This window comes from Antedon bifida, chromosome 6 (genome assembly GCF_963402885.1).
Source record: "Antedon bifida chromosome 6, ecAntBifi1.1, whole genome shotgun sequence".
Classification (NCBI taxonomy): domain Eukaryota; kingdom Metazoa; phylum Echinodermata; class Crinoidea; order Comatulida; family Antedonidae; genus Antedon; species Antedon bifida.
This window is the reverse complement of record NC_136231.1, coordinates 13,216,075-13,231,904: the sequence shown is the minus strand read 5'-3', so window position 1 is coordinate 13,231,904 and position 15,830 is coordinate 13,216,075. Positions and strand designations below refer to the sequence as shown.

General features: G+C 31.8%; 1 protein-coding gene across 2 annotated transcripts in view; it reads right to left on the bottom strand.

The window, feature by feature from the left end:
• LOC144845416 (tyrosine-protein kinase receptor Tie-1-like) overlaps positions 1-7,985 on the bottom strand; it is a 38,182-nt gene extending 30,197 nt beyond the window's left edge. For both annotated transcript variants that reach the window (XM_078702730.1, XM_078702731.1), the window contains exons 1-2: positions 7,853-7,985; positions 4,031-4,330 (exon numbers count right to left, since the gene is read on the bottom strand). In XM_078702730.1, the coding sequence (XP_078558856.1) occupies positions 4,031-4,330; positions 7,853-7,922 (370 nt within the window). In that variant the 5' untranslated portion in view covers positions 7,923-7,985. The remainder of the gene's footprint in view (positions 1-4,030; positions 4,331-7,852) is intronic.
• Positions 7,986-15,830: the final 7,845 nt, after the last annotated feature.

The following is a 15,830-nucleotide window of genomic DNA, read 5'->3' as shown; positions in this document are numbered from 1 at the left end:
ATAGATTTTTTTTGTTAAAGTATATATAGGCAGTAGAGCTTTATTTAAGATTGATAAATTATTATAATTTAGTTTACAATGGAAAATGTTAATGTTAGTCACTTTCAATTGTTCACTTTTTTAAATTCGAAACTTTTCGCGCCGCGGCTTTAGCCAGCTATATCCCCAGAGGACTACTCATTCAGAAGCTAATATCAAGCGGAACGCTTATTATCTACGGCATATTTCGGTATTTTGACTAATTGATAGGTCCATAGGATTCTCGCCCTTTGATTGGTTGAATTGACGTGAATCAACACAAAGTGAAGTCACGATGTACTGAGGACTGTATATTCAACACACGGGAAAATAATATATTGAAATTCCTTGAATTAGGTTTAATAAACACTCTTTTTTATTTAATAAACATGTAATATCATATTTTATTGAATTTTACAATGTTGATATACAAAATATATTACTAACAAGGCCATATAGATGGCTGCAGTCGCGTGCTCAAGTTAGCGACCGACCAACCAACCGAATTTGTTGAAAATGTTTAAAAACATTTATATATTTTTAATAAGTTACACGTGCGTAGCCTGTCATATTTTACGTGCTCGTATAACGTAATTTCGAGTTGAAAAGTGAATCAAATATGATGATATTATTAAAGAAAGGTTGTAAAACATAAATCGGGCAAAAAGAGGCCATATCAAAATCTGCGCACTTATGGCAATTTTGTATAATATGGTTAAAATTGCCCAAAACGTACTCTTATTTCATCGAAAATAATTGTTGACAATTTAAAACATTTTAAGCGCGCGTACGCATGCGCTACATGCGTACGCACGTAATTGTTTTGCCATATGATGATTTATGCCCTGAAATTTATGAGTACTAAATTTTATTTAATTGTGATTCATGCTTGTGAAGATATGATTACAAGCGCGCGTACGCATGCGTTACATGCGCTACGCACGTAATTGTTTTGTCATATGATGATTTATGCCCTGAAATTTATGAGTACCAAATTTTATTTAATTCTTATGCTTGTGAAGATATGATTACAAACGTGATTTCGTTAAATCGTGCGTATACCGCGTAATTTTTGATTGCGCACCGTGAAAACATAACCACATCGATTCCTCTGGCCATAAGGAATATACTGTGAAAAATTGACTTAGCTAGATGAAACTGATATCAAGATAAGGCCATATACAAGTTAGTGTTTACCGACCACCCGACCGACATAGTGATATCATATTTTATTGAATTTTACAATGTTGATATACAAAATATATTACTAAAAAGGCCATATAGATGGCTGCAGTCGCGTGCTCAAGTTAGCGTTTACCGACCGACCGACCAACCAACAGAATTTGTTGAAAATGTTTAAAAAAATGTATATATTTTTAATTTACACGTGCGTAGCCTGTCATATTTTACGTGCTCGTATAACGTAATTGTTTTGCCATATGATGATTTATGCCCTGAAATTTATGAGTACCAAATTTTATTTAATTGTGATTCATGCTTGTGAAGATATGATTACAAACGTGATTTCGTTAAATCGTGCGTAGACCGCGTAATTTTTGATTGCGCACCGTGAAAACATAACCACATCGATTCCTCTGGACCCAAGGAATATACTGTGAAAAATTGACTTAGCTAGATGAAACTGATATCAAGATAAGGCCATATACAAGTTAGTGTTTACCGACCGACCGACCGACCACCCGACCGACCACCCGACCGACATAGTGAGCTGTAGACTAAAAACCGTAATTCTTAAAGTTCATACAATTGGCTACTAAGGGCGCAATTTATTTACTTCGTTCGTGGCTAAAAACGATTATTTTTTTTATTAGTTTTGGACCCTATATCTCGAAAACTAGTCAGTTTTCGAAAGTCAGATTTTCATAATTCTGTCTTTATTTTAATATTGATACAAAATATCAACAGGCAATGTATGCTATTAACTTTTAATGTTGCATCGTTATCCCTAGCAGTACATGTGGGCCGGGTCAAATTAGGGAGTAATTAATGCTCCTACCATGGACCTATAAATTAGATAGGTCCATGCTCCTACCCTGGAATATGTAGGCCTACATATACTGTAGTTTAGTTTATGATCATATTTTTGTTCTGTACAGTAGGCCAGACTATATTTACACAAAATGTTTACTACTGATTGTTAAACAAAAATAATTGATATAATAAAATCATTATATCTGAAGAAAGAACAATAATTAAAAGTCAAAAAGTCGAGCGGCGTTTTTTGTAAGAAATATTTCTTGTTTATCATACTATTAATTTGTATTTTATGTATTGATACGTATAAGAAAATTTAGAAGTGTATATCCAAATATATTTTTTTAAAGTATAATTATACCTAGAGCTTTATTTACGATTGATAGATTATTATAATCTAGTTTAGAATGGAAAGAGTTGACTAAGTGTAGATATAGCACCAGTCCCTTCCAATTCTTCACTTTGAAATACTTTTTTTGTCATACTATTATTAATTTGTATATCATTTTGTGATTAATATAGAGCATATTGTTTTCACAAGTTTGTTTACACATTGAACTAAATATAATGTGCCAATTGATATTGTAGTTTCCTGATATAGTTGGTATCAATACACCATTGGACAATATTTGGCAGCGATGTGCGTTACAGACGAAGGTCAATGAATCTTAATACCACGGTACAGATATCTACCGGATACAGATGGTGTGTTTAAAGAGACCACAAACTCGTAATGCCGCTACCGTTTACAGTAGCTTGTTTCACTAGGGAATATTAGTTTAACCACAAAGGGAAGTGTACTAGTAGTACACCAGCATAGGATTATTGTTTGAGAGGGCAATTAGGGATCTTGATATAATATATATCCTAATTTCAAGAAATATATACATTGATGTACTAAATCATGTACTTTAGAATTAAATTACGTCATGATGAATAACCAAATCCAAAAATTGGCAAGTAGTTAGTACTTATTATTAGAGATGTATTGCTCTAAAACATGAAAAAAAGAAGATTAATAAAATCAGACTTTGAATAGGTCATTTTGCAGTTTCAATAATAAAGTAATTCACTTCCAAAAAAACGAACTAAAATAATGATTTTACTAATTTTTTAAATTAGCATTATAAGCATCATTTGATGAATCACTTTTAAAAATATTGGGTTGTACCTAATTGTTTGAGAAATCAATTTGAAATATATATCACTATTTTTAAATAACTGTAAGTAAGTAAATGTTGACCTGTGACAATACACAAGACCGTTAAAGGTCGCCGTGTCACAGACATTCAATTTCAATTGCCAATGTACCGGAAGTTCGAACTGCTAACAGTAGCTCAACTAAAACAATTGTTTAGTTGTTTTTTTTATTTAAAAAAAAAAATCGTTTGTTATTTTATTATTATTATTTATTATGTTATTATATTATTAGAATTCCTATATAAATATTATGTACTATTACTTTTGTAATCAATTAATAGGTTGATTATTAGTTTGATAATGATAGAGGCATACAAACAGTAGGGCCTATAAGATTATGATAAATTGTAACTGTCTGTTTTCTTAAAAATGACCATGACAGTATGGTTTTTCCTTTTCAAATAGGTCTATCTACATAAAAATTAAGATATGAATCTCAAACTCTTGGAAATACTACAGTACTAAACCGGTAGGCCTCAATTGGTTTTTAGATACTTTCGAAAAGTGTTTACTTTTGAGCATCCGATACACCCTGGAAAGTAATTGATAAGAGAATACAAATCCTATCTTGTTAATCATGTACATTATCCGTTAGTTTTTAAAATACTTTGAATAAACAATTATATCTGTACATAAAACATCGCGGCTTAACTTGACGATTCTATTGTTCTGATGAAAAAATAAAAATATTGCTTACGTTATATAAGATTTACTAAAAGAAAGTTACTAACTGGTTCAATAATGTTTGTTTCTATTTCATACGTTATTTGTCATTATGTAGGCCTACAGTGGTATTTTATTTGAAATTGTAATTTACCATTTGCAGCTATCTTGATTGTCTGTACACGATCACTACTACCAACAGATGAACATTCATAAACACCAGCCCCCCTGTCTCCGATATCACCACCCCAACGTACCACTACGCTTCCAAGCCCTTCTGTGTTATCGACCGTTGAGGGAGCTGGTAAGTCCAGTCCATTACCATTGTTATATGCACGGCTGATCCTGAGCTTGGAGCTTTCAAGTTCGTCACTAGTGTCCAAACATCTCAAATGTGTTTCACCAGTACCAAACCGCGGCGTAGAATTAATTAGAGTTACAGTCTCACAAAACCCTAAAATACCGAAGATAGTAGATATATCACAATGGTATTCTGTATTTTGATTTGTAGGTCTGGTGAAATAAATCTAGTTAAAACCCCAATTAGTAGTTATGCAAATACAATTTGCATCAATAAAAAAAATGAATGAATATAATTATTAATATCACAATTTTTGTTATTGTACTTGATTAATGTTATTGTAATGATACTATAACAATTACAAATTGTGAATAAAAAATACAAGCAAAAAAAATATGAATAATTGAATAACAGAACATGTAACAATTGAGTGGATTGTCTGTGATCATAGAGCTGTGATACAGGGTCATATGTCATAGGTCAGTTTATTGTATTCAAAATAATCTAATCTTTAATAACTATTCAGTGACATTCTCTTCTTGTATTATAAGAAAAATTAATAACATCATAATACACGGTAATATTCAAGCCATCGCATTGATATTACCTTGTTCTTACATTTTCTTAACTCAATTAAATACACTAAAACTACGGTACGTTAAATATTTAGTCATAGGCCTACTTTATTCAGACAAAAAAAAAGCACAAATAAAAAAACAAAAATAACGAACAACTTTTAAAATTTTCTAAGATGATAGTGAAATAGAATTTCCATTGGAGAACCAAGCTGAAAAATTGCTGTAAAATTCTTTTTTTTTTAAATCACCCCAGGAAGCATGATTTTTTCCTATTAGGTTAAGGCAGAGGCTATAGAGGGCGTGCATATTTCATGAATATTCATGAGGCATGTCCGAGCCAATGACGTCATACTGCAAAGCACACTGTCTGATGCACGTTCTAATTATGATAAAAAGAGAAAAATAATGCACTACGTAAGTAGCTCGCGTCGAAAGTTCGCTCGTAGACGTTTCTATGCCTAGCCTCAGTTGGGCTTAGTTCTGTAGGCCTAACTGGTAAAGAGCAGTAGCGTACGAACATCTTATGCTAGCTATTAAAGACCTAGCCTGGCGTTGTGGCGTTGCTGAATTAATTGTCTTTCCTTTTTTGGCAGAATCCGTTGATATGTAGGCATAGCTATGGTAAAATTAAACCTGTATAATCAAAATTGATTCTACGGTTATGTGTGAGTTGTGAAAAATAAATATTTCAGAAACATAGCAACAGTATATTATAACTTTTTTATTTATTTTGTATTAGCAGCAGTTCCAAAGATTTTCCCATGTATATATAGGGGGTATATGTTAGACTAACATCATTTTAGTGTCAAATTTTTAATCAATTTCACTTACACTCAATTTGTAATACTATACGTACGTAGGGGCGGCTACGTGGTTGGTAATTGTTTTTGCAGCAGCTACCCTAGCAACGCGATGAGTAGTTTCGGTTACCGCGACCGCGTGAAAACTAATTCCAGGGTTTACACATCAAAGAATATAATTTATATTCTTTGGTCACATCATGAATATCCATGTATGGATTCAGGCCCTCTATGGTTTCTTTCTTAACCTAATAGGAAAAATGGGGTTGGGGTGGGGTGTAGGCCTATCAACATGACCGAAACTGTACTGGGAATGTTATAACATTTGAAAAAGGTTCTAAACACATCACCGAGGACTGAATGGGCGGAGATACTGGCATTTAGTTGATCATTTCAAGTAATTGATCTTGAAATTGCACTGGAATTGCAGTGGGAATGTTTTAAACTACATTCGAAAACTGTCTGGAGGGGTTGTAAATTCGGAGTAATGGAATATCAACATAACCGGAAGTTGTATTGGGATGGATTTATTTTTTCGCGCCGCTGCTCTAGCCAGTTATGTCCCATGAGGACAATTTCATTTATAAGCTGTTTCATAGCGGTAGCTTTAGTATCTAAGGCCGACAGTTTTGCGAAAATGGAAACTCGACTATAATTTATAGGTCTCAGCTGCTGGACCCAAAAAACGTCTGGGAAAAGAGTCTATGAGGGTTCACGGTTGAACGATTTTGGATTCTTGCCCTTTGATTGGTTGACGCGAATCAACAGATTATGGAAGAATTTTCACTTGAGAAGTCACGTTGTCTCTAGAGGGTATTCAGTTGCATGCCTACAGTTCAGGTTGAGGTCACAGACAAACAGGCTACAGCACATTAACGTTCAAAATTGATCATTTTTAAATGCCATTTTTGAATTAGTAGATTAATATTTGTTGGCAAATAATACATTGTTGGAAAGGTACACATGTCTTCTTCAAATGCTGTGTATACAATTAACTAGTCAAAAAATGGGCATGTGATTCATAATTAAAGAACTATCTGTGATTTGTATGTATCTTTGTGATTAAAGGAAATCTTTTTAATAATTAATCATAAATTAATCAAAAGAACAATGATTAATTTTAAAATGTCGAGCGGCGTTTTTTGTAAGAAATATTTCTTGTTTAAATCACCGTGCATGGTGTGATTGAATCGGGGTGGGGGTTGAACGTTGGTGAGTATAGGGAGATACTGGCGTCTGTGGGTAATAAGGTTACAAATTGATCGGAATTGTACTGAGAAGGTTTTAAACTACATTTGAAACCCGCCCTGGGGCGGGTATAATTGCCAGTTGGTGATATTCTGAAGGTGATAGTAATCACAACATATTATAACAATTGAATATAATGTATTTAATAATAACATGGACAATGACGACAACGCTGATAACAAAACAACAGTAAATAAATGTACAATAATAAGAGTAATAACAGTTATGATATAGCCTTAGAAGTTTTTAACATACATTGTTAAATAAATCATGAATGATTCCACCGAAATTTCGAGTTAAAATAACGATTGTGAGGCATGAAAAAATGTATTACATATAATTTTGTTTTTGATACAATTTTATTGGCATCAAAATCATATTGACGGCATGTCGGTCAAAGTAAAAGCCATCATGATATCGAATCCTAACAATAATTTTAATCTCTTTGTTATAAAGATGAACTACTACAACATTAGTATTTAGAATATAGTATACAGAATAGATTGACGGATATTTTAAGCACATTGGCCTACATGTAGGCCTACCTTAACGCAAAAAACAGGGAAACAAAGGCATCTGTATCTCTGTCCGTCACGTATTACAATATGGAGCAGGGCAGCAACAAGTTGCTCGTATTATCACCGATGAGTACACAATCTATCTAATCAGTCAATATATCTAATTTCCAGATACATTGATAATGGAATTTTCAAGAACAGTGAAATTTCAGTAATAACATCGAATCAATGAAAGGAACATCTGCCATTTTGATACACGAACAGAACCTATGTTAATTGATGTATTAACAACAAAAGATTACTTTGTTCTCAAATCCGTTGCATTAAACATAGACTACAAAACCTAAGTATTTTAATTATTCATCAAAACATATAAATTTAACATATAAAATATTACAAATAATGTATGATTTTATTAAAAGTTCATATAAAAGATGCAATTAGAAGAAATATTTAATTGTATAATAAGGAAACGCCCAATCAGCCTTCAGTTTTCAATTACCAAACGTTATCTTATATTGTTAAACCTACCTTTTTCAATAGTGAAAATGAGTAATAATATCCCAAAAAATAAGATGGTGAACTTTCGAAACCTCTTCATAATGTATCCTTAAAACATAAAAAATAACGAGAGTGATGAACAACTAGTACCACACAGTCCTCTGTTCTATAGACTAATGACAAGCTACAAAGGCATTGGAGGAACGACGAGCCAGTTTCCGGAGTTAGTAGGCAATAGTTGCTGTAATTCCGTCGTACCAATCAGTTTACCTGACCAACTTGTTATGTTGTGTTTCCTTATCATGGTGCAAGCAGCTATAACCTCTTCCTATATCGTTAAGGAAAATTAAGGAAACATAGAGAAAAAAGACACAGATGTTTTTTTTTTATTAATTTTAAATATTAAGTATAATTATTCAGGAAAAGCTTAAGGAGACCGGTATTTAAAACAATGTTCAATTGTGCAATATTGAAGATTTCCAAATGACTGTTGACAATATTAAAGTAATAACCTAAATGATTGATTGATTGACATACAAAATACCAAACAATTTACAAGATAAATATACAACTATTTAAAAGTGATTTTAAAAATTACGTAGGCCTAATTGATTTTAGAAATCCTTCAAATAATTTGTGTTATTTATGATTGTTTTCAATGATATACTGTATACAGAGACAAAATATTATTATCGTATCGGCATACATCTGGCAAGGTTTGTATATAAATCGCTATTGAGATCGATGCACTTCTTATACCACTACAATAATACTCATACTTCTACCTAACTCAGTTTTTAACATGTTTACCCATACGCAAATTAGTTTCAAGAAATACATCTATGACATACTCGGCCAACATCCACACACAAAAATATAAGAAATATAAAAAACATTACTTGAATTTGAGTAGGCTTAATTATGCGGTGTCATTATTAATATAACCTGGAGTATTTACACTGACTATTTCATTGTATTACTATCATCATTTCCTTTAATACAAACATTGAGGTCACAGGATGTAATAGTTGTTCAGACTAGTTTGATATAGCTAGGATGTCTTACAATTGTGACGTTTTGTAAAAATAATGCATATTATATATTACTTTAAAAACATTAAACCAGGTCTCCTTGTCTTAGATGTACGCGATGCACTACCTAAGTAGCTCGCGGTGAATGTCCTCTCATGGAGAGCCTAGCTAGGCTTAGTTTTGTAGGCCTAGCTGGCAAAGAACAGTAACGTATGAAAATCGTACGCTAGCTATAGGCCTAGTCTGAAGTCGTCTAGTTGCTACATTAAATGTCTTTCTGTTTTTGCCAGAATCCGTAATACAAATTGGGGGAAACCCGGTATTTTCGCTGAAAAGTTACGATTCTTCCATTTATTTTCTCCTTCACGATCGATCGAAAGTAGGTGAATCACAAAAGAAAAACAGAAATAACAATCCGCGCGCAATGCATGTTGCGATTTATAGCGGGCCGCTATTATTAAAATCGACTTCTTCACACTTCTAACCGTTCAAAGACGAAAAAAGTTATCGCAATAGGACCATAGAGTATTTATTTTTATATTAAATGTAGTTTGTGACCTTAAATTGGATCTAAAAACGTAGGGAATGGGACTTTATATAGATAAAAACTATAAATGCGCATCACGAGTGTTTCTTCATTTTATATCTCTAGTTTCGCTTCAGTTTACTCTCTGCAACGGCACATTTTTGTTTTACCATATTTAATGAGGGTGATCCATCCAACAATTACTGATCATTAGGGACCCTCAGAGAGAGGTTCACAAGACAAACATAACATAAACATGCACAAGATGCTCTACATAAACAAAGTCTTATTACAAGTCTTTGGGAGTGGAGTTGTAATTTTGTCCTTAGAAAAAATCCTGACATGTGACGGGTCTTGAACCCAGGACCATTGGAGTGGTAGCCAAGCATCATAACCACCAAGCTACAACATGAAAATGTACATACAGAAAAGTTGAAACCGTATGAACACAATAGTAAATCAGAATGTAATTTGTTTTTAATGTCAAAGATACACATTTTGAACCTTCTTTTCTTTAGTATAGGCCTACTAGTGCTAAATTCGGTCGATACAAAAATAAATATAATATATACCATTTTAAACTAGATCTGAACTCGTCACTTGAGGACGAGTTTGGTTATCCGCCCGCAACAAAACGTATCTTGCGTATTAAAGTACTTCTCAGTTATGACTTTTCCAAAAAAGTAGCCTATTCAAAATTAAAACTGCCCTTTCAGTGTAATAACCAAAAAAATCCTTTTAATTAATTGTTTTCCCGTGATGGGATTTGAACCCGGTACCTCTGATACCAAAGTCGGTTGCACTACACATCGAGTCATATGAGCACCTGCTGAAGAAAATCCGAAGAAAGAGTCCTCGTTCATTCGGTATGTCGTGAACCCCCTCGATGCAAGTTGATTATTACATATCGAAGTTAAATCATAATTTTTACTATGATGAAATCTTCACAAATTTTAAACAGTTACATATTATGAAAGTGCATACTTTCAAGTTGTATATATTAACATGTAAAGAAAAAAGATAAACGTTATGTTTATTGTTTTGCTCTTTGAATATGTTTATGTTTGTTTGATGATAATTATTTCAAAAATTACATTTAATATGCAAATAATGTAGCCATCAAACACTTTTTAACATTCAAGACTATAATAAATCAGCCCTATGATTCATACACTGCAAGAAAATAAAATAAAAAATGGGGGTAACCTTGCATTCTGATGAACTGTTTCATTTTTAAAATTAGACATATTTTGCAACAATTTCACAATTTGTTGACGTTTTCGTGCGCAACCTGTCATGTTTAACGTGCTCGTAGAACGCCAATTTAAGTTTTCAGAATGAATAAAACAACGTAAAATTGTTAACCGAAGTTTGAAAAACACAATTTATGTAAAAGAAAAGCTTATACGCGTTCCCTGCGCCATGCGCGCGTAAAAATGTGCGCACCAGTGGCAATTTTTTAAACGCTTAAAATGACCTGAAACGTGCTCTAATTTAATCAGAAATTGATTTGAAGCATTTTAAAATTTCAAACGCCGTTTACGCGTGCACTTTCTAATGTATTAAAATTCGGTAGGGATAAAAAAGTTAACAATTGATGTGAAGCAAACGTGGCTGAAAATTACGTTAAAAAGTATTTATCTGTTTCAAAGTTATGACCAATTTAAGATTTTCAGAAAATCGCGCGTAACTTACGATACGCGCCTCTGACGGCGTCCAAAAGCTTGGCTGCACAATTTCAGTTAAATGTCTATATGTTGACCAAGTAACAACATGTTATGTTAACGCGTTGCAGAGAAACAGCGTGAACAAATTTGGAGCATTTTAAAATTTCAAACGCAATTTACGCGCAAATTTTCTAGTCTCCAAAAATGTTTTAAAGATCGAAAAAGTTAGCCATTGATGTGAAGAAAACGTGGCTGAAAGTTACGTTAAAAAATATTTATCGATTTCGAAGTTATGATCAATTTAAGATTTTCAGAAAATCGCGCGTAACTTACGCTACGCGGTTCTGCCAGCGTCCAAAAGCTTGGCTGCACATCTTCAGTTAAATGTCTAAAGGTTTACCAAGTTACAACATGTTATGTTAACACGTTGCAGAGAAACGGCGCGAACAAAAGTGGCGGAAAGAAAGAAGAATAATAAAAAAAAAAAAAAAGAAACACTACAATTCTAAGGGCTTATCCGCTTGAAGCGGATAACCAATAATCATATTTCGGGTACGTCAGGCGTTAAAGTTATTTTGTCTGACATTTCTACTATAATAGTGCTAAAATGATCAAGTTGACTTTTTTTAGCCTTGGTTAAAACAAACAATAGCCAACCTAATGCTTTATCCCATGATGGAAGTACTTACTGTTGTCTTAACCGACTTCCTGAAGTTTAGCCAATCACATAGTTAAAACGGCTACTTCAACTCTCCTGCACTGTCATATCAATAAGGCCCAGCTAGTACATTATGGCGATCAGATAAAACTAAAGACAATGCATTGCTTAGATCATGTACCATATTTCAAATCATCCAGGGTCGTCACCACAAGGGGAAAAATCCTTTGTTTTATTAAATAAAAATGCAATGCGTTTAGACATTTTTCTGTCTACACGAATAAGCGTATCTTAATTTTCAGCTGTAGGCAAATGCTAACATTTCAATTAATTTATATACACTGACTGATTGTAAGTGTCAATCTGTGCGAGAGATGGTCCTTTGTGAATTTCCTTGTTTCTCTATTGCAATGATGTATTTGCAATATTTATGCATTCGTTCGTTCGTCCATTCATTCTTCATTTGATACAAATTAATGAAAATACAAGAAAAGAAAACAAGTAGTAAAAATAAATTAGAGTAAAACACAGTATAACCTGACCAACCAACAAAGACAATGACTTCTAATAATCAACACGTTAAATATACGTCCACCTAATAACATAATAAATTCCTAGTTTAAAAAAAATAATGTTAACTTTTACTTCGAATGTTGAAAATGACGTGCACTTTATAATAACTACTGACATATTAATAAAATACTGTAACTATATTTTCGATTACTTACTGTATATACTATATTCAGCCAAACATCAGTACTGTCTTGTTTTTGGTCACAAATCAACGTGGAAACAGTAGAGGATATGCTTTTATAGTCACAATAGAAAGAATGACAAATAAAGCATAAAGCAATAGGTGTTGTGTTTCGGATATATAACAATAGATGTTTTATATAAAATTAGTTACATGACATCACGTGGTGTCGGTAATTTTAAAAGGGTTAATTAAGTATGCACCATGTGCAGTATAATTTAAATGGTATTTTTTAGTCAGTTTTTCAAAATAATGAAATAAATAAGAGGTATCAAACATCAGTCAGTTCATGCCTGGAGTAATGCTACTTACTCCATGGTTCATGGATACTGAAAAAAAACAAATGACTAGGTCCAGTGTACACATAGCTCATGTTCACTTTAAAAAACCTAGTACATCTTTCGAAACGAGTAGGGGGTTACCCCGGTTTACTTGTCCACACAAACACAGCCACTGTCACACACAGCCACTGCAATTGGGACTGGACCGTTTTAGAGGTGTTTACCACCTGTTGGTCCCGATCCTTCACTAACAGAGTTAGTGAGAAGTTGAATAAATTTTAAAAAATAAATTAAAAAGTATGAAACAATAGGTGTTGTGTTTCGGATATATAGAGGGGTTATATAATTCGAATTAGTTACATGACATTATGTAGTGTCGGTATTTTAAAAGGTTTAATTAAGTATGCACAATGTGCAGTATAATTTAAATGGTATTTTTAGTCAGTCAATTTTTTTTTTGTCTTGTGTGAGTTCTTCTCACGTTTATTTAAATTCTCATTGATGAATATATTATATACATATAAATACATTTGTGATAATTAAAAGTAAGTGTTTAAAGTAGTTAAAATACAGGTATATTTACATAATAAGATGCCAGAATTCAGTATTAACCATATTTTTTCTCATTTAAAATTTTAGATACGATGTTAATTAAAATGTAGAAAAAAAAATGGCGGTAAAATACATGATTAAAATTTTCTTGTTAAACTATCTTATTTGTGTTCTTATTTGTGTTCGAGTAGAGAGGCTATAAACTCAGGGGAGGAAAATGTAGTATCCTCCCTTTTCACAAAGATAAGATGGATGGAATGAAAAAAGAGGAATGCAATAGATTGAAAGTTAGTTATTTAGAATGATAGCATGAAATGGTATATTTAATGAAAACCGTAAGGTTAGAGTCCATACACTGTGCAAGTCCAAGATGTGATTTTGGCTCTGTGTGTATGTGAGACGCTTCATAGTCAGTCAATTTTTCAAAATAATGAAATAAATAAGATGTATGAAACATCAGTAAGTTTTAAATAATAATGAAAATTAACGGACTAAGAAAGTATAAAACAATTGGTGTTGTGTTGCGGATATATAACAATAGAGGTGTAAAATAAGTATGCACTACGTGCAGTATTGGGTTAATTAAAATTAAATAATACAGTTGTAAAAGATTTCTTAACTATGCCGACATATAATAGTTCGGACATTACAACAATGACAAAAATAAAATAAAAGGATATGAATGACTAGTGAGAATTGATATATAGGAAATCTAATTGTATGCGAGTGCGTAATGATGTGTTATGGTTAGATTAAAACTTTTAATTAAAAACCTATTAAGTAAAACAAAAGAAGAGAAACAGAAATAAAGAAAATAGAGGCTTTCTATGTATGCGAGTGTATTGTGATATATTATGGTTAGAACGGTTTGAATGTAAAGAGAGATGCTATTGACATGCATAAATTATTTTGGGTGTATAAATGTAAGGTTAATTTATAGTAAAATAAATGCAAAGTGGATACGTCCGACAAAAACAAAATAAACGCAAATCATACTACTACTAACTGCTACTGACGTTACGCATACAATATTATGTGTATAAGTTTTTAGTTAAAACAGAAATTTCAGTAGATCTCTACCAGAATGCACGAATGATTGATTTCACCCATTCCAAGAGAAACCCCACAAAATGCAACGCACCTTCTGAAAAGGTAAAGGATGACTACACAAACGAACCAACAGACAAGTGAAAGTAATGAAATAGATTTCACTCGGAAACTAATCAAATCAGATCAACAGTACACAAAACATCGAGAGAAAGTTTAGATTGTGATTACATTCAACTTCTTGATAAAAGATCAGCTGAGGACTAACAATGTGAGGAAGAGATTGACTATTTTACAGGTGATTATGCAAAGTGAAAGTGTTTGATCTGAAAAAATTCACTCTTTAAAAAAAATGCTTGATACATGCCACACAATTTGTTAAAGTTATGATTTTAAAAACACTATAATGTTATATAGAAATAATAATTTTTGAAAAATAAAATAAATAAAAATTAAAACAAAACGAAACGTAACATAAGATTAACGCACGAGAAGATAAGCAACGAATACAACCATGGGACACAAGAGTAAGAAAAGAATTTGTAAAGCATTTTATAATTATTATAATTTTGGTTTCTTCTTTTTTTAATAAAATTGTATAATATCAAAATATATGGTATGTACTAAAAGAAAGAAATACAAATATGTGATGTGTATTGTAACGCATTTTATAAATTGTAAATATGTATGTATATATGCCTTTGTCGTCGGTATATAATGATGCATGTATAAAATTATGAATGTATGCGGAATATATGCACTTGTGTGTGTGTATGTACATGTACAGGAACATATGCCTATTGTTAAGCGATAAATATAAAACAAGGAAAATGTGAAAAATAATTACGATACATGTGTAAAATGTCTTTTTTAGTACATTTTTAAATTTTACATCTAAAACTTAAATATTTAAAAATATTTAAGTTTTAGATGTAGAGCAAAGTAGCAAAATAAATGAAAATTATAAAAAAAGATGGATAATGCGAGAAATATAAAAGTATAGAATTGTTACGAACATACTGATCGAATTATTTTTGGGAAAAAAATCAGAATAACAGTTGAATATATAAATTAGGAAGATGTATAAAAGCATTGTATTGATCATTCGAAAAAATAAAATGAATAAATGTAGTGGTTAACGCCACAAAAGAGAAAAAACAAATTATTTAGTTTAATTAGTGTAATATGTACTAAATACATTATGTGAAAATATTCTAACCCTACTAAAGTAACTATATGATCATTTGAAAATGGGTAGGGTTAGAATATTTTCACATTTAGTTTGCCATTCGTATTATTGTGATTGGTCTTCATTGTGTTCTTCACTCTCTTTAAAATTGAAAACATGTAGAAAATAAAATGTATTTTGAAATAAAGAAATTGTGTTTAATCGTATTATGTTTCGTTATTAATAAATCTGTGCTTTATACATTTTGTGTGTTTATTTTTGTAATATTACTTATGGCATATATAAAATAAAATGTTACATTAT